General features: G+C 38.0%; 1 protein-coding gene across 12 annotated transcripts in view; it reads right to left on the bottom strand.

Annotated features, from left to right (window-relative positions):
- CADPS2 (calcium dependent secretion activator 2) overlaps window positions 1–19681 on the bottom strand; it is a 746428-nt gene that overhangs the window by 21391 nt on the left and 705356 nt on the right. For 7 of the 12 annotated variants that reach the window (XM_043965478.1, XM_043965483.1, XM_043965473.1 and 4 more), the window contains 2 exons: window positions 10366–10470; window positions 3528–4483 (listed from right to left, as the gene is read on the bottom strand). The exons of 4 other annotated variants lie outside the window; for them this stretch is intronic. In XM_043965478.1, coding sequence (XP_043821413.1) covers window positions 4307–4483; window positions 10366–10470 — 282 coding nt within the window. In that variant the 3' untranslated portion in view covers window positions 3528–4306. Of the gene's footprint in view, window positions 1–3527; window positions 4484–10365; window positions 10471–19681 lie in introns of those variants that run through there. One more of the 12 variants, XM_043965477.1, reaches the window with a different exon arrangement.

Raw genomic sequence — 19681 nt, 5'->3', positions numbered from 1 at the left:
ATGGTGCTAAAGAAGGACTTTAACAGGAAGAAAATGCCATTCTCTTTTCCTCCCCCAGCCCCAGCCCCATTTTCCAGTTCATTTGGAATAGAAATTCTTTCTAATCTAATAGACTTCGATATTGGAGTGAGGGAACTCAAGTTCCAAGCCCAGAGTTGTTACTAACCGTGCTTTCCCCCACCTGTAGGCTTATGCTCAAGCTGCTCCCTCTTTTGGTGATGCTTTTCCTCACTCTTCCTCTTGTTGCAATAGTTCTGCTCCTTTAAGTTCAACTAAAATGCCTCAACAAGTGTCTAAAGATCTGAACCTATCCTCAGCACTTTAGCGTTTGCAAAACCCCTTTTCCATCTATATCATTTCATTTTATTTTCACAACAACCTTCCGAGCTAGGTACTATCATTATCACCCCTATTTTTCAACCGAGGAAACTGAGACTGAATTGAAATGATTTCTCTAGGCTTACGCGGCTAGAAATCGGAGACAGGACATGAAAACGGGTTTTCCTGACTCCAGCGCTCTCTTTCCTACCCCAGGTTGCCTCTCTGGGCACCTGGTTTGAATCTCCCTTGTCCTGTATCATAGTGTTTTTTTTTTTAATTAAAAAAATTTTTTTTTTTTTTTAGTGAGGCAATTGGGGTTAAGTGACCTGCCCAGGGTCACACGGCTAGTAAGTGTTAAGTGTCTGAGGCCGGATTTGAACTCAGGTACTCCTGAATCCAGGGCCGGTGCTTTACCACTGCGCCACCTAGCAGGCCCGGTGTATCATACTGTAATGTAGTTATCCACAGAAATCTTTCTCCAAGTGATTCTTCTGGTGTGGACGTGCTAGGTTCTTCAAGATTATGACTCCTGAACATAAGCTCCTGCAGGGGACTACCAAGTGGGAAAGTCCTGTTGAACTGTGTGGTGATGGGTGAGTATTCCGAACCATGAAGTTATTAATCTGTTAAGTACAAGAAATAGTGTAGGTACTATATCCCCCCATTAGACTAAGATCCTTGAGGCCAGGGACAGTTTATTTCTATTTAAACTTTTTTTTCATCTCCCGTTGCCTCCCCCCCCCCCACTTTCCTTTACTGGAGTGTTAGTAGAGTAAGAGCTTTAAAAATGTTTGTTGAATTAAGTAATTTTATAACCTTGAGTGTGCTTCCGACGTGAAAGGAGGGAGAAATTTGCAATTTAAATTTTTTAGTTAAAGTTTAAAAGTTCATAGGATAGGGCTAGTAACTTCAGTTCTGTAGATCTCGGTGTCCCTACACGTAAAATGGCTCAAATGAAGTGTAGAATTTCTTTTAGCTCTAACATCTTATGATTTATGACTCTCACTCCTGTTCAGTCCTGTAAGGTAGGTCCGATGCTCACTTTAACACAGTCTTCAAATCTCCGAACTAAAGAATTCTTCATACCAAGAGCTTTTCGGGGTTTGGTGCAAAGGGGAGAGGGTAAGGGGGTGCAGTGTTGATGTAGGTGACTGAGGGCTTTGTAGTCTCTGGAAACAGTCTCCAGGACATTTAGCCCTAAGTCAGAGGTGGGCAAACGTCTTTCAGGGATATCGGTCTTTCCAGACCATACAATGAGCAGAGAAGTGGGAAATGCTTAACAACAAAGAAACTCTCTCCACTTCCCTCAAGTTGCCCTCTCCCATTGGGGAAGAGTCCCATTGGGGCCTTAGGTATCTTGGCTGGTCTTTAGATGAACGAGTGCAGCCAAGCTGGTTTAATGCATCTCCAAGGTCTCAGACGAAGAAGGAGGTTTGGGGACGGAGTGTGAGCCCTCCATGGGGGACCCCAGAAAGCCAGGCAGCGAGGTCACCAGCCCCACCCAAGACGTACTAGGGTTGGAGCCTTTAGCAGATTTCTTTCACTTCAGGAGCCTAAGAGAGAGGGACTTTTGTTACCTTTCACAGACTCCTCTAAAGCGTTTTCCCCAGTGAATAGCAGGGAGCTCAGAGGAAAAAGGGAAAGGGTGAAGTAGCGACTTAGGACTTTCTCCACACTCCCCTTCCCCCTTCTGTTCCTGCCTCTCCGGTTTGAGAAGAAGCTATAAACCCTTTCCCCACTTGGCCCTCTGACACCACCTTTTCCCTTCCCCCCTTTTCCTTTTTTCCTTACCCCCTCCTCTTCTTCCTAAGTCTTGGAAGAAAAGTCTTTTAATATGAACACTTAGCCCACCAGCATCAGGAGATCTCTTTTCCTGCCTTATCAGGGGTAGGGAAAGAAAACTACTGGGATTTCCAGAGGAGAAATCCTTGAAAGCAGAATGTAAGCCACAGCTGGATCCCCACAACTTTACATTAGGCCCTTTATGTTTCTTTCTTCTCTCCTGAATAGGCATTAATATTATTTTTTCTTTACAAAGCCCATTCTGCTCCCCTTTTCTCTCTCCCTGTTTTGTCATTTAAACAGACCCATTCATTTTCATTACCAGTGTGTAGTGAGGCTATTTTCTCCTTATTCACCTAAATGCGTGGAGTGGGGCAGTGAAAAGAGTGCTGCATTTGGTAGCTGGACCCCTAAATTCAAGTTCTGCTCTGGCTTTGATCTGGCACAAGGTCTGGAAGCCCTTGGCCAAGTCACTAACATTCCTGGGCCTCAGTTTCCTTATCTTTAAAACAAGGAGGTTTGATTAGATGAACAAGAAAAGTCTCACCCAACCCTATATTTGTGATTCTACTTTTTTTCTCTCTTCTTCAAAAAGAATTAGGCATAGTATTTATTAATCATCTACTCTGCCACCAACATGGTCAAGTTAGAAGGAACTTTAGAGAATACCTCATTCAATGTAATTTTTAAATAGATGTTCATTTTATAGACCCATTGAGCTGGCATGATCTGTCAAAGGTAAGACAGCATGAATATGTGACTTGTTGTCCCCTCCTGCCACATACCTGAACACATGAAGTAGGGTATAGTGAGACTGATAATAAGCAAATAAAAAACCCTTAGGACATCTGGATTCAAATCCCAGCCTTGTACCCAGAGTTATACTGATGAAAGTTTAACAACAATCTTGGAAAAAAATGCCTATGGTCATACTTTTCAGTTTAATCTGTATTATTAACACTTTCTTAAGTCCAGATAATCAGTGAAACAATAAAGCCTCCATCAAACCTTGATTTGCTGATTTCTGAGGTTTAAATCTTAACATTAAAAATTTAACAACTGGTTCTCTCTCAAGGTGATTCCGGTTGGCTTCAGACCACCCCAGCTTGTAACTGTTGGCCTCAGTTTCCTCTTCTGTAAAATGACTGAACAAAATGATCTCCAAGTTATAGAATTCTATGATTATCTATATACAGGGTATCCCAAAAGTTGGCTTAAAACTGCACCAAAACTTTGGGACACACTGTATTTGGGACCAGAGAAGGAAAATTTTAAAATAGAGATAAATAAGGTAACTTAAGATCTCACATACATGTTCAGTAAACATTTTTCCCTACATAATATGTCAAATACATTCATTCATTCAATCAATCAATCAAATTGCTAATGCCATTCTTAAATTGAGTCAAAAGCAACTTAGATGGTTGGGATGTTTGAAATATTGAAAACATCTTTTAATTCTTTTTGAATCTATACAAAGTTTGATAAATACAGAAGTAGTCATGATACATTGTATGACTTATTGCCTGCAAGCTCCTGCTGTTACACAAAGAAAGAGAAGTTTGATGTGTTGACCACAGCTCCCCTATCTCATACCCTGGAATCCCTTAAATTTGCCAAGATGAATGAGCTAAGACACAAGGCCATGAAGAAGTCTAATCTGTAGGTGTATTTAGCAGTCTTTTTAGTCCACTAAAGATAGCTGTATACCAATTGAGATCACTAAGATCTTGGGTTAACAGTTAATACATATCACAACATGGCAAATTAACTACATGACAGGAAACTTACATGTAAATTATAAATCTGAAAGTACACCATATTTTAACAAGGGCACTGAATAATTGGCACAGTGATAAATGACTTCTGGTCACAATTTGAGGTACATATTTTTGTTTTATGCACAAGACACAATTCAATGGATGTAGAGAAATAAATGTCAAATTCAGGACATGAAAGGTACATATCTCAGTCACGAATGAGAGGAAAACTCAGCTCTGTGTCAAGATGGATAGAAAGAGGATACTACTACCCTCCCAAAATCCTTGGCATTTTTTTCTTTTAACCCTGCTTATACAGTCATTTTAAAAAATATAGTGGAATGAAATACAATCATTTATATGTGGTCAAAACCCTAACTTTAATTACTAGGACAAGTTACAAAATTAACAACGTTAAGTCACTAATCAAGAATCTACTGCTCTCATCCTTCTTCTTCTTCCTCATCGCTGTCTTTCATCGTAATGCCCTGCAGTCCTCCTCCATCAGACACAGAGGCTGTAGCTTCCTCCACAGTTAAGCGGCTGTGAAGAGCTTCATAGGTTTTGCTGTTTAGTGTTCCCTCCAACACACCTTGTAACCGGAAGTCTCTGTATGTTTTCTGGGAGAAAAGGGAATTTCCTTAGACAACTTTAAAGTTTTTTTCTGTTAAATATTCTTATCCCAACATTCTCAATTTCACATATTGATTAATTGCTATAAATTTATCAACACAATATTTCCCAATGTCTCTAAGATATGACCATAGTCTCTGATGTCTGATGTCTGTCTCCAACAGACACTTGAACTCTTCCTCAGGCACCCTTGGCTCTAGTCAATGAGCCATTTGCCTTATCTTGCCAGGGCCTAGGCCTCCCCACCTCTTCTAGAAGTCTCCTCATCTTGTCTCCACATGCACTCTTCCCTTCCACCAATTTCTAGCAATCCTTTATATATTGTCTCCCCTCAATTAAAATGTAAGCTCCCTGAGGGCAGGAACTTTCTTTTTTATGTTTTTATCCCCAGTGCTTACTTTAACAAAGTGTCTGGAACATAGCCTTTAATAAGTGCTTGCTCTTCTCTGTCTTTCTCTGTTTGCATTTCTGTCTCATGTATGTAATTTCTGTTAGATTGTCACCCTAGTCAGATAAATTTAAGCAGTATTTATTAAGGTTATGCTATCTGTAGGGTCTTGTGTAAGGCGTCTTTCTAGGTATGTTATAGGACAAACAAGGTAAAAACACACATATGGGGGCAGCTAGGTGGCGCAGTGGCTAGAGCACCAGCCCTGGAGTCAGGAGTACCTGAGTTCAAATCCGGCCTCAGACACTTAACACTTACTAGCTGTGTGACCCTGGGCAAGTCACTTAACCCCAACTGCCTCACTAAAAAAAAAACACACACATATGTGCATGTATAAAATATATAACACTTACATATACATATATGTTATATATGCTACTATGAAACATTACACATAGAGGGATGTAAACTATTACCACTATATAAAGGTGAATTTTATTATGGACAGACTCAGAAATGCACAGGACTTGAAAATAAAGGGCAACCATATTGAAGTTTTATATGATGCTATTCTATAATGTCCCTTTCCTCTCTCCAAATAGAATGTAAAGTGAGTGAGGGCAGAGATTGTTTTTCATCTTGTCTTTGCATCTCCCTAGCAAAGTGCCTTGCAATTAGTGGATACTTAAAAAGTGTTTGTTGGATTGGATTGGAAATCTCTTTTTAAATAATATTTGGTTAATTATGTAGTAGTCAAGTCACCAATTCAACAGACATTTATTAAATGCCTAATAGTATCATAATAGGATCATAGATTTAGGTCAGGAAGGGAGCTTAAAGATCATGTAGTTCATCATCCTCATTTTTGTTTTTGTTTTTTAAAGATGAGGAAACTAAGGAACAGAGTCACACACATAGGAAATGACATATGCAAAGCAGTAGTCATAAAGATGATAGTAATCATACTTGAATGAATTTTGAAACTATAATTTTATGATATCTTGTGCTTTTTATAACACCTACATAGACCTCTATATATCCTACCCCTCTCCCAGGGAACTATCCCTGAGAACAAATGAAGAAGGAGAAGGAGAAGGAGGAGAAGGAGAAAATTTTGCAGCCAATTTATACATTGCAAAAGCCTGATGTTATGTACAAGATTTTAAACCTTTTGACCTCCACCTCTACATTTAAGTAAGGGAAGGTGTCTTCTCAGTATCTTTCCTTGTCCCCCACTGGGGATCTTTCCATTTTAATGGTAAAAAATTAATTGCAATTCATGACATGCATTAGGTTTAAGGGAAAAGCAGGTGAGTCATGATAACATTTAACTTTGCATGTTTTTTCAGAATTCCAGAATCATATAATTCAGTTCCAAGTGACAATGTGTAAATATTTTTGAATACTTCAGTGTTTAGGTATAATCTTCCCATTCCTTTTTGTATTTCATGAGAAATTGGAGGAAGAGTCACACGTTTCCGTATTTTATACATTAATTCTTCCTCCTTGTACTTTTATTTCCATTTGTATTCCTCTGAAATATGACTTAAACATACACATTTTACAGTGTTCTGTATGTTGTCAAGTGGAACAAATACTGTAGCATTGGTTTCTATGGTGATTCCTTTAAAAAAAAAACCTAGAGTTTACATGCACTTAAAATGCATGCCACCTACATACCTTCCCTTTTGTTTACATTTCTTTTTTTTTTCAGTGAGGCAATTGGGGTTAAGTGACTTGCCCGGGGTCACACAGCTAGTAAGTGTTAAGTGTCTGAGGCCGGATTTGAACTCAGGTACTCCTGAATCCAGGGCCGGTGCTTTACCACTGCGCCATCTAGCTGCCCCTAAGTTTTTTACTATATGCAGTTACTATATTAAGCAAATCTACCCAAGCAAAACAAAGCCTGACCCCAAGGAGGCTGCATTATCATGGGGGCAGACAACACATAAAGAAGAAATAGAAAATATGGTATCATGGTTTGGAAATGTCCGGAAAGGGCCACGAAAGCCTTGTTCTGGGCAAGATGAGTTGAAAGCCCACTTAGTAGGAGCTGGGATGGTCCTGGGAGCAGAAGCCAAGGTTGCAGTAGAGGAGGGATGAGGAGAACGGGAACTCTGATCAGAGTGCAGATACCCTGGTTTGAAAATGGCTTAGGAATGAGGTAAAGCTATGGAGCTGGGATATCGCTAAGCTAGTCCTTGTGATCATGGACTATCTTGCTGGTTTTTTTTATCTCCAGCACTTAGCACAGTGTTTGCACAGAGTAGGTGCTTCACAAATATTTACTGACAAACCAACATGCTGTTCTCTATACATGTAGAAGAAAATAAAGTTGGTTGAATGAAAAACAATTATATTTGAGAGCCAGTGAGGTTTTTCTGTTTGTTTGTTTTTGTTTTTGTTTTGCGGAGCAATGAGGGTTAAGTGACTTGCCCAGGGTCAGACAGCTAGTGTCAAGTGTCTGAGGTTGGATTTGAACCCAGGTCCTTCTGAATCCAAGGCCAGTGCTTTATCCACTGCACCACCTAGCTACCCCCCAGTGAGGGTTTTGTAAAGTCTAGGTTATTAAAAATCTTTCCAAATTCTCTGGGTTGTGATTGTTTTATGAAAAAACAATGGTAGTGGCTATGTTTGGAGAAAACTTTAATGACAGTTTTAAAAACCCTAAAATGTTCATATATTACACAGTAAAATCAAAACATAACTGATAAATACAAAAACTCATTAAAAGCAGTTAATGTTCATGGCAAAGAAAAATTAATGAATCAAGAACCTACTTACATTTTCTTTTTTTTCGGGGCAATGAGGGTTAAGTGACTTGCCCAGGGTCACACAGCTAGTAAGTGTCAAGTGTCTGAGGTCAGATTTGAATTCAGGTCCTCCTGAATTCAGGGCTGGTGCTTTATCCACTGTGACTCCTAGCTGCCAATCATTTGTTAGTTTAAGAAAGTGCCTATATCTTGATTATAACACATGGATATGTTGGCTGACCCCAAGTCCTTGCTTTGAAATGGAAGGTATTCAAATTCAAATATACTTGGGAAATTTTAACAAATGTCCATTTACTTGTGACTACTAATGATCTTAACAAAATAAGAAAATCTTAAACCAAGAAAATATTTTTATTTGGACCATAGAAATATAATGCCTCCATTAATTTTTTTCTAAATCATTCTTTCCACTTGAATAGATCTGAAATTTCAGTTCTACATAGAATTTGGATTTTAGCTATATGTATGTACATATACATATATACACACATGTAAATATTATATGTACAAATATATGTATGGACATTAGCATACAAATATATACAATACATATGTTTGCATATATTATAGCTGAAGTCCAGAATTTGCTATTGGATACATTTTTCATTAAATGATATCCAAGATCCAATTCAAAATAATATGAGGAGCACAATTAGCCTCAGTATCAATTAATGTTAATATTAGCCTAATCACTGATAAGTTGATTGAATATGCATTTCTAATATCTTTCAACATGGATTAGGTAACAGGATCATAGACTTAGATCTGTAAGGAGGTTTGGGAGGTCACCTGGTTCAACCCCATTATTTTTTCAGATGAGGAAACAGAAACCCAAGAGGTCAAGTGACTGGCTCCAGGTGAAGAAGGTAGAGGATAGAGGCTGGATGGGAACCTGCACCATTAGACTCTCAATTCTGTTCTCTTTCTGTTGTGCCACATCAACTCTCAATAGTAAATCATTCAATATAATTAAATAATTAAAAATTAAATAATGCTGATCTTGAGGAGTGCTGGCTAATGCTATTAATCATGGTTTAAAATTCATTTCTAAGCCATTAAAAAGGCTGAGACTAGTTAAAACAAATATGGTGCATCCTATTCCTCTTTCATCAAAAGTAATTGCAAATTTCTAAGTCACATTTGCTGAAGCAAGGGGAATGTAATGGAGATACTGAGTCTTAATGGGTATGTGTATGTGTGTGGGAAGACCACCAGGATATCTAATATTTTTTATTTATTAAGAAGACTCTAGTTGGTAATATACACTAATATTTATTAATTAAACATATGACAAATACGGAAACTTCATTTGTGGTTGTGGAATTATAAAAAAAGAGTAGCTCTAATTCAACCAGTTTTTCTGGTTACTCATAATAATTGACATTTGCAAGTATATGTTTCAATGGATAGACCATTATTCTACCTCTGGAATAGTCTAACTCCCATGCCTTTCGGTTTCTATGTTTTCATTGAGGCAAGGTTCAAGTGTTAGGGCTAAGATTTGTGGCATAAAGCAGTTTACTATAGTTAGCATACAGAGACCAAGCTAATGATACATGATCTTTAGTCTAGCCTTTTTTAAGTACAGCCAAAATTTACTCCGAATTTTCCAGCAGGATTTAGCTATGGATAGATTCACAACTGAAATAAAGAGCCTTACACTGTTCCTAAAAGAGCAGTGGCTTTCTAACAGCTTCAAGCTGAGTTTTCAGCCGTAATTTGGAATTTTATTTAGCTCATGGACTTCAAGACAAGACTCCACAGGCTAGAGGCACATCACATGGTCATAAGTTTCTCTCATTGTATGGAAAGTGAATTTTTCTACAGCTTTATTTTGGAAAAAAAAAAACCCTATACATTGCCAATATCTTCCTTCTTGAGGGATAAAAAAACAAGTTCACTCAGCTTGGGTCCTGTGGTTAGGACACATTTAAATGACTCCTTTATTCAGTAAGGCAGTCAAGTTCTTTGGTATGGCTATTACTTTAAAAATGAGGTACTCTGATATTCTTCTATAGTCATATTGATTAGCTCATACACAAAAAAATGGAATTGCCCAGGGATCAACAACCTGTGACAGTATATTATCTTAGCTTGAGATGTCAAATAACTGCGGACTTTCTTTCTCCTGGGTCAACAAAACATAATCCAAAAGATGCAACCTTGATGACAGAGTATAAGAGAAACTTAAATTCCTATTCAGTCACAGCTCTAGATTTAAGAGAATTGAGATAACACATAATTGTACAAATTACAGTAACAGAATTATTTTCCTGTTTATGTGTATCAACTAAGATAAATTTGTGATGAATTAGAAAATTAATGAAAAATGAGTAGATTATTTTTTATGGCACATCTTTGTGAATCAGTGAAATTGACCAATGCTTTTCTCCCCTCTACCTTTTAGAATTTACTTATGCCAGAATAGACAGAAGCCTAAGGTTGAAGTAATGAGTTCAAATCCTGCCTTGGATACTTATCAGCTTCTCAGGGTCCTCATGCCACTCTCTAAGACCATAAGTTACTAAGGAGTTGCCCATTTGCATCTGTGATGAGAGTTTCCACACTGAGGTTTTTCTGTATTTACAAAGTCAAAGGTCTACACTTCCCTCTGAAATGCCCAATGAAATTTTCTCATGTCTCCATACTTTGCCACCTTATGTATCAAACAGTAAGAGGCCATCACATTCAAAGCCATTTTGTTTACCTTTACTATCTTGATGAGAGTCTTCAGTTGGTAGATGTGAAGCTGAAGGTCTAATCTATCCGCCAACCACACGGAAATGACTTTCATGGAGCTGCTGTACCATTGCTGGAAAGAAGGATGGGGGGCAGGGCAGAGGGAAAGAGGGAAAGAAAACACACACACACACACACACACACACACATACCAAAACAAAAACAAAAACAAAAACAAAACAAAAAAAACACCTCTGCAGTATTCATTTAACAGATTTGGTAATGAGGGGGTAATGAAACACTCTGAAATGACCACAGATCAGCACTTGAAGTCAATAATGCTATAATTTCCTGTTAAGAGAATTGCATGTTTTGCTAGGAAATCTGCTAACTTGACCTAGACTGTGCTTTACATGAATTAGCACTAGTCTTTCAGCTGCAGAATATTCACAGGGAAACAGAGCTTTGCACTTTGCAGCCTAGTAGCCTGCTTTGTAAGCTGTAAGTAACAATGGGCACTAAATACATGTTTATAGCAATGAATAGCCTGCTGAGACAGCAGGGGGAAAACCAGCTAAATTATTTTCCAAGAGAAATGTTGCATCACTTCAGGGTTTTCATGCAATATTGTAGAGTCCTAGAAAAAAATCAAATGGTGTATGTCACCATGGCATGGAGTCAATATTTTCTGATGTCTATTTTTATTTTATTTTGGAATTATGGCCAAAAAAAAGCAGCCCAAACAAAAACATCTTTCTACTCGCAATCAAAATCTTCACCAATACCGAGCTTTATTACTGTGGTTAGAGTCTTCTCAAATCTTTCAGATCCAACTAACAATGAATAAACCTTCCCAGGGATCTGAGGAAGCTTGTCATGGCAGTCTCCTTTCTGAAATAAATGACTCAATGGATGTCTGCTGCTCATACAGCAAGAGGAAAGGGTTTTCTTCATTTTGGAAGAGATTTAGTTTTAGGAGAGTTCACGTCCTTGCCCTGTTTATTGCAGGTCTCTCCACAGGAGAGAGAATGAAATCCTCCCCTAATGTAATTTCCTGCTTCTTTATAATGTCCACATTTGTGTAAATAAGAGAAATTCTGGGTCTGTTTATGCCAAAAGGACAGCCCAGAAGTCACACTTCATATGCTAAGCAAGTTCAGTTTATAGCTACTGTAACTGGACTTAGGCAACTCAAGGAATATTGCTGTTTGTCAAGAATATGCTAGAAGGAGAAAATTAAATTCTAGACAGCATTTGGAAAAGGACAGAGCAGCTTATACAAGGATTTAAAGGATCTTGTATGAATGTACTCTGGGTGTACTTTTTAATTGGTTAGTATATGTGTGTGTATGTAAAACAGAATATAAAGAGGGCAATTTAAAAAAATCTTTTTTTATATAGGTAATAACATCTTCTTGGGGAGAGGAAGGATATTTAGTAAAATTAACTCCTGAAGTTATCTCACCTTGGGAAAACTCTGATTTGCTTAGCATTGTAACTTGTGTTTATTACCCATTGTTCTTACACATTTTTATCTAACCAGAACAAAAGGTATTTTAATGATAAGTTTCTGAAAACAAATTGGCTTCACATGTCATTATACTTCTTTTAAATTAGTGTACAAAACGTACACAAAATAAGGAGTAAACCAATTAAAATATGGACTGATTTACAAAACACTGCAATGTCAAGTTGATAATGAATGAAATTTCATGCTATTTCAAACAAGACTTGTTTTCTTTTGCCCATTATTTACAATCTACTTTTGCTTTTCTCCCTCATGTGGTTATATTCTTATTTTTATGGGATTTAAAAACATTAGGAATAACAGGTTTTAAGAAACTAGATGTCTAAACTGTTAATAATATTTAGTATATTTAATTAAACTTTCAACTGAATTAATTTAATTGTTTCTGCTAACATTGTATACCTTCAGTTTCCTTAGTTATTCATTTTACTTTCTGTCATACTTATTTTTTTACCTTTGCTAATTCTCATTATTCCAAACATCAACATCATGACTTCTTCTTTCAAAATAAAACAGACAGATCAATTTTTATTAATAATCAAATATACTAAATGAGGAAAAGTCTTAAGGATCATACATAGGCCATGGTCTGGTCAGATCGGAAAAAAGGATTCAAAAATTTTATTCCTTCCTCGGGTAAAAAGAATGACCTACTCCTATGAAAACTGAAGACACTTCAATAGTACAAATTCTGGTATAAAGTGTTAGTTAAGACCTCCCATTACATCTGCCCATTACTGTACCTATTAGTGCTAGCCACACTTTTGAAGACATACCTGAGAAAATCAAATAATGCTTCAACATAACTCCATAACTATTCTCTCCTTAAAAAAATCCTCACCCATTTTACACTTAATTTAACATTTTCCTCTGCTGCACAAATGTGATAATTACTATGAAGAGATAATCAAAAGCACATTTAATATAAAACAGAAATTAATAATAACTATTAGACCCTATGACTAAAATATAAAAGTCTATGGTGGAAAGCATTTTCAAGGGGAAAAAAATTGCCAATAGATTCTCTAACACTGTCAGAAGTAATACGTCAGAATGGTCACTGAATAAAAATACCGAAGTAATTAATATCAGCATCACCACATATCATAGTGAGTGGCTATCACCAATGAGACACAGCTACTTCAATAAGAGAAAGGGAAAATTCATTTACTGAAATGTAAAGGTCATAGAATCTTGAAGAACTTTAGTGGAGGCTAGCAAGGGATCCTGGGTTCTGTGCTGGAAAAGCAGCAGATGGGCACAGAATCCCTATAGCCATTATGGATACAGACACGGAAAATTCATTCTCACGATTGTGAAAACAAAACAAAAACAAAAGAAAAAGCAGAGGCAAGGGGTTTTCTATTTCTAGCATAGCAATTGGTGTTGAAAATCCCAGGTCATAAGCCCCCTTTGGGTCCTGGAGTGCAATAGGTCCCACTTTTGATCATTAGGACAAGAAAAACAGAATCAAGTAGAATGCCCTCATCCCCCAAAACGCCTTGCAGTAGGGCCAATTTGCAAAAACGTTCAAACATCCAGAAAACATCCTTTCATTCTGAAGAAGTTATTATAATAAAACATTTGCTGGCTGACTATTCACTTTTTCCTTCAGGGGATGGCAATGAAGGGGCATAGCAGTTCTCACTGAAGTCAATGGTATGACATTATTGCTTTATTCTTTGCTGTGGTCCACACAGGAATAAAGCAGTAAGTGTATATTATATATTTTTTCCACATCAATACACGACAGCAGCCAACCACTTTAACAGAAAAAAAAATATGTATTTTTTTTATTCATGCTTCATCCAGCTCCTGTAAGGGCATGCATTACTCACTTCATTTTCCTGAGATATCTCTTTTAAAGCAAAAATAAAAGAAAAGGAAAGGCTAGGGTTGACTCTGTGAGACCCCTGTATTTATTCACACTTATTGTGCATGACTGTAGACTGGTAAATCATATTAGCAGCCCGTCTCCCCATCAAGCCGCTACTTGCTTTCCAGCCCTGGGAAGGTTCAACAAATCAACAGGAGCACGGAAAACAGAACATCAGTCTAATCTAGTGTTTAAGGTGAAGTTTTCAAACCCAATCTAAGGAGATCTTTAGAGCAAGCAACAAGCTGAAGGGCCCAGAAGGTGGTATTGACAATGAAAGAGTGTTGAAATATCGAGGAGCGCAGTGCTCGTGCATTTTTAATAACGCGAGGGTCAACAAGGACACAACTCCCTCAGTGCCAGTAGTTGCCACTGACTATGGAAATTGCCACACTAGGGCTATAAACGCTTTCAGTTCATCAGCTTTCTTAAACAGTTCATCAGCTTTCTTAAACACCCTAAACCCCCTCGGCGGACCTTTAGTCTTGAATTAACAAACCAAAGCAATGAAAGAGGGTGTAGTCTGAATGGCTGGCATTGATCCCCAACTGTGTCTGCGCTGCTACAGGCACAGAAAAACTCTCTCCATTGTCAATAGAAATTGACAAACCTCCTCTCCTAAATAGTACAGCTGAGCCAGGCTGGATACATGCAGCTGTAAAGGGCTCCACTCTCAGGGTCCAGAATCACTAACAATAGAACAAGCATGAGCTCTTTGTCAGTCCCAGACTCTGCAATTTTCTAACAAGGATTAAAGTTGTTTCTCGGCAGTGCTGGTGAAAAGAGATTTAGCAACATACCGTGCTTTCTTCATGCAAGTTAAAGAGAAGTAGTTAAGGAATTTCATTATTCTGTTGGCCATTGGGAACACAAAACAAATATATCAAATATTCCCAATTCCTTTTCCGGGCTAATTTATAACATTTTGGAGAAGGTTTCAATTAAATATAACACTTATCTTCTGAAAACAAGCACTTCGAGCTTATTTTGGAAGTTTTCTTTCTTTTCTTTTCATTTTTTAAAGGTGCAGCTGTTTGCCACCTGGAAAGAGGACTCAATATATACTAATGTACAAAGCCTTAGACCTTCTGGGGCTGATATTCCTAAATCTGAATCACAAGACCCCATACGGCTCATATATGTTGGCTGTTGCTAGTAAATGGGTTCTGTCAGAACGTTGTTTCTGATGATGATGATAAAATAAAAATAGCAGCTTTGCTGGGGCACAAATCTGTGATATATTTTCTGCTTAAGTCTTTAGCTTTTTATTGATTAGGAATTGGTATGACCAATACCTTTTCATCTGATCCAGCTACGCCTGTCTCAATAGGTGAATAACAAACAGAATAACACATTTTCCAAAGCTTCGAAAGAACCCAACGTCTAAATTTCCACATTGTGTATGGTAATACATTTCTGTAATTATTCCATCAGATGCAGGTTGTTTCCTGTGACTCACTGAGTTGAGATAAAAGAATAACACCTGGAAAATATCAAATAGGCCTTTCGGTCTCCAACGTATGTGTTTTAAAGGAAAGGACATGGTTGATTATTATTATTATTGTTATGAAACACAAAGTTTTGATGAGAATATACAGGCCATTCAATTCCTTAAGAAACCCTAAAATTTTGAGTTTTAATAAAAGATGAATACTCATCTAATAAATGTCAATGATTCACTTTTTAAAAGAGAATTTCCTTTTGCAGCATTATTGCCATCAAGCATAACTAAATTTACAGCTTCTATCTCCTCATATTTCTGAGGCCTTAAGTGAAAGATATGAAGTCACATAACAAACCCCCCCCCGCTTTTTTTTTTACTAACTCTAAATCTGATTTAATGAACACGACAATTTTTTTTTGTCTGACTGAAGGCACCTCCCTGAAACTATAATTTGGTTTCACGGAACAAAGTAAAACTAGCAACAGTAACAAAAAGGAAACAGACACAAGGAAGTGTTTAATTCAATCCATAAAGGCCTAAGCTCCAGGAAGCATTCAACTCAACCTATTATAAGGTGGGATTGTTTAATGAGGGACCAGGCCTTAGAGTATGCTCAGATTTTCTCTTCCTGGTGCATTATACAGAGCATGCACAGATATCCCTCGCCTGCTTCCAACCCAAAGTATGCAACTTTCGCAGTAGTTTTTACAACCATGTATTAATTTTTGCTACCATGTGAAAACAAAAAGTCTTCCAATTGTCTCTACAGTCAGAAGAACTCATGATTCAGAAGGTACTGAGCTGTAACTAAGTGTCCATCATTCTCTCAGTCTCTTTTCCTTCCCAGTGGTGAGTGAGGACTGTTGTGAGCTGCTAAGATGGGGAAAGGGATTCCCTATGTTCCAAGGAGACTCATCAGAAGTCTGTCCCAATTATTCCACTGGGAATAAGAAGTGACAATAATTCTTAACAGAGTGGTAGTAGCCAATGACAAAGGAAGCAGATGCAGGAAGGCAGTCGTCACCTGAACATGGTGATAGCTTTAGGAATCATGACCCCCTCATGACAGAGAAAAATGATAGCTATGACTTGTAACAAAAACAAAAAGCACTAATTTTTGTAGTGCGACAGAGCTACGCCTAAGGGGAACTTCATGAGGACTTCATTAAGAGAAAAAGAGTTCCAGAGCCAAAAATCAGGAGGTACCCTTTGGCTACATGTGTTCTCTACACATGTTCCTCACTACCTCTGGATTTTAAGTTTGAGCCCACTCTCCCCAAAAATTCTGTGCTTGAAACAGAGGCATGCACCCCTGGCTTAGGGGGAATGATGTTTTTGCAACTACTAACACTGCTATACATTCTTATTCATTCATTCATTCATTCATTCATTCATTCATTCATTCATTCATTCATTCATTTATCTATCTATTTATTTTTGGTGCGGTAATGAGGGTTAAGTGACTTGCCCAGGGTCACACAGCTAGTAAGTGTCAAGTGTCTGAGGCTGGATTTGAACTCAGGTCCTTCTGAATCCAGGGCCAGTGCTTTATCCATTGCACCACCTAGCTGCCCACAATTATACATTCTTTTTTTTTTTTTTAAGTGAGGCAATTGGGGTTAAGTGACTTGCCCAAGGTCACACAGCTAGTAAGTGTTAAGTGTCTGAGGCCGGATTTGAACTCAGGTACTCCTGAATCCAGGGCCGGTGCTCTATCCACTGCGCCACCTAGCTGCCCCTACCAACTATATATTCTTAATACATTTATTTTCTCAAAGCTAATTGAAGCTGATGTCTGTCAGCAGGAAGCCCACCAGTGAGGACTCAGGGCAACAGTACCATAAAACCCAGTCTCTCAAAGGCTAGATCCCTGAGAAGAAGTAATCAAATAGACCTAGCATGCCAGTGTGAGAAGGTAGTGGAGGAATAGCACTGGAGGGGGCTACTATACTATAGTAGATGAAAATTAAATTTGGAATATTCCTATTTCAGGCCTAGTAATTTTCATGCTATACTTTTTTTTCCAAGTTAAGTTTTCCTTTATGATGCAGTAGGAAGTATAACGGACCAAGAGATTTCAGAAAAAGCTTAAGTTCTACAAGTAACAAGCCATGTGAACTTGGGAAAATCATTTCACTTTATGTGGCTCATTTTCCTCATCTATTAAATGAGAGAGTTTGACTAGGGGATATTTAAGAGACTTTCTCGTACCAAATTCTATTATTCCTATAAACCTACCCCCTAAAAGGCTTCTTAAATCCTGTGAGGAGGCATCATATGACTTTAGTTTAAATGGGCAAAAAAGATGAAGGTATAGATTCAGTGAATATTGTGTCTAGGGTAACATTCATATGCTATCCTAGGGCCTTATGTGCACTTGCCTGCTTAGGAGAAGTAAAAACTAAAATTTCTTCTGTGTATATATGTGTGTGTGTCTGTGTGTGTGTGTGTGTGTGTGTGTATGTGCATTTGTGTATATTTTTCTGCAGTTCGGCTGTGACCCATCTATTAATTTATTTTACATTACTCCTTACTACTAATTCCAGCCCAGTTAGCTTATTTACACAATGTTCCATTTTTCCGTACATATGCAATATTCCTTCTGTCCTAAATACTCTCCCTCCTCACCTTCTCTTAATAAAATGCCTAACTTTTTGTTTTTTTTGGGTGGGGCAATGAAGGTTAAGTGACTTGCTAGTAAGTATCAAGTGTCTGAGTCCGGATTTGAACTCAGGTTCTCCTGAATCCAGGGCCGGTGTTTTATCCACCGCACAACCTAGCTGTCCCCTAACTTTCTTTACAAAAATAGCTTAGGTGGTACCACCTACACAAGGCCTTTCTTGATCTCAATGGTTGTTAGTTCCTTTCCCTGCCCCAAATTATTTTCTTTATTCAGCATGTATATGTGTATGTATACCATTTGTTTTCCCCAAGGAGAATTTAAGTTCCTTGAGTGAGGGCAAGGAATGTTTCATTTTTGTCTTTGTATCCTCAGCATCTAATACTATTCCTGACCCCCAGTAAGTGCTTGCTCAATAAATGCTTATTGATTTAACTTTTTGATGTGTTCAACTCTAACTTCTAATTTGTTACTTGTTCCATTATGCAAACTTCCAACATAAACTGTCAACAGACCAATGGAGTGGGCCTGTAAGTCTTGAGTTCTAAAATTTTCAATAGTCAATTGTCTTACTAACTCGGGTTCCCGAAGATATCATTTCATTTCCTAATAAAGTTTACCTGCTATGAAGTGAAGGCAATAACTCTTTCAAAGCAAATAGTTGGGAATGATTCAGACTTTTCATACCTTTTGATCTCAAGATGAGGAGAAGAAAAGAAATACAGGCTACTATCATTGTTCAATTATTTAATGTTTCTGTTTACAAGGAGATTTTCTAGGTCACGTGGAAAGCTGACATACATTTGGAAGGAAGGACTGAAGTTTTCAGAGATGAACCAATAATTTTTGTACCAGGAGGTGAGAAACCCTCCCCACAGGTCCATATGTTCTTGAAAGGGTTAAGTGACTTACTTGCCCAGGATCACATAGATAGTAAGTGTCATGTTTCTGAGGCTGGATTTGAACTCAGGTCCTCCTGAATCCAGGGCCAGTGCTTTACCCTCTTTGCCACCTAGCTGCCCCCTCATGTTTTCTTTCTGTACTTCCATGGTGACAAATGGAGAGTGGGCTGCCTTGACCATGAAGACACAGCTTTTGTTGCTGTTGTTCAGTTGTTTCAATCATGCCTAACTCTTCATGACCCCATTTGGGGTTTACTTGGCAGATACTGGAGTGGTTTGCCATGTCATTCTCCAGTTAATTTTACAGATGAGGAAACTGAGGCAAACAAGATTAAGTGATTTGCCCAGGATCACACAGTATCTGAGGCCAGATTTGAACTCATGAGGATGAGTCTTTCTGATTCCGGGCCTGGTAGTCTATCCAATGTTAGCTGCACCAAAGACAAAGCTACATATTGGTATATATTAGGTCAGATCTGTCTGTATATCAATGTTTAGAAGATTGTAAAGTAAAACATCAGGGCTGCAAAAAGCTGCCCATGCAAGGACAATAAGCACTCAAGCTGTGGTACCATTCTCTTAACTCTGGCCTTGTTTTAGGAAGGGAAGAACTTTTAACTACTCAAAGGGAAAAATCATATTTCTAACTGGTGACATCCCTCCAATTCCAGTTACCATATCTTTTATTAATCCTAGTCATAATGGCTTTATTTTTATAAAGCAAGGTCTGGGGGCAGCTAGTTGGCACAGTGGATAGAGCACTGGCCCTGGAGTCAGGAGGACCTGAGTTCAAATTCAGCCTCAGACACTTAACACTTCCTAGCTGTGTGACCCTGGGCAAGTCACTTAACCCTGATTGCCTCAAAAAAAAAATAAAGCAATGTCTGAAAGTCATCTGAAGTGTGTTTCCAGTTTCTGATATGGAAAAGAAAGGGAAAGGAGTAAGTATTTATTTAACGTCTACTATGTGCCAG

Source organism: Dromiciops gliroides, chromosome 5 (assembly GCF_019393635.1).
Source record: "Dromiciops gliroides isolate mDroGli1 chromosome 5, mDroGli1.pri, whole genome shotgun sequence".
Taxonomy (NCBI): domain Eukaryota; kingdom Metazoa; phylum Chordata; class Mammalia; order Microbiotheria; family Microbiotheriidae; genus Dromiciops; species Dromiciops gliroides.
This window is presented reverse-complemented; position numbering and strand designations above follow the sequence as displayed.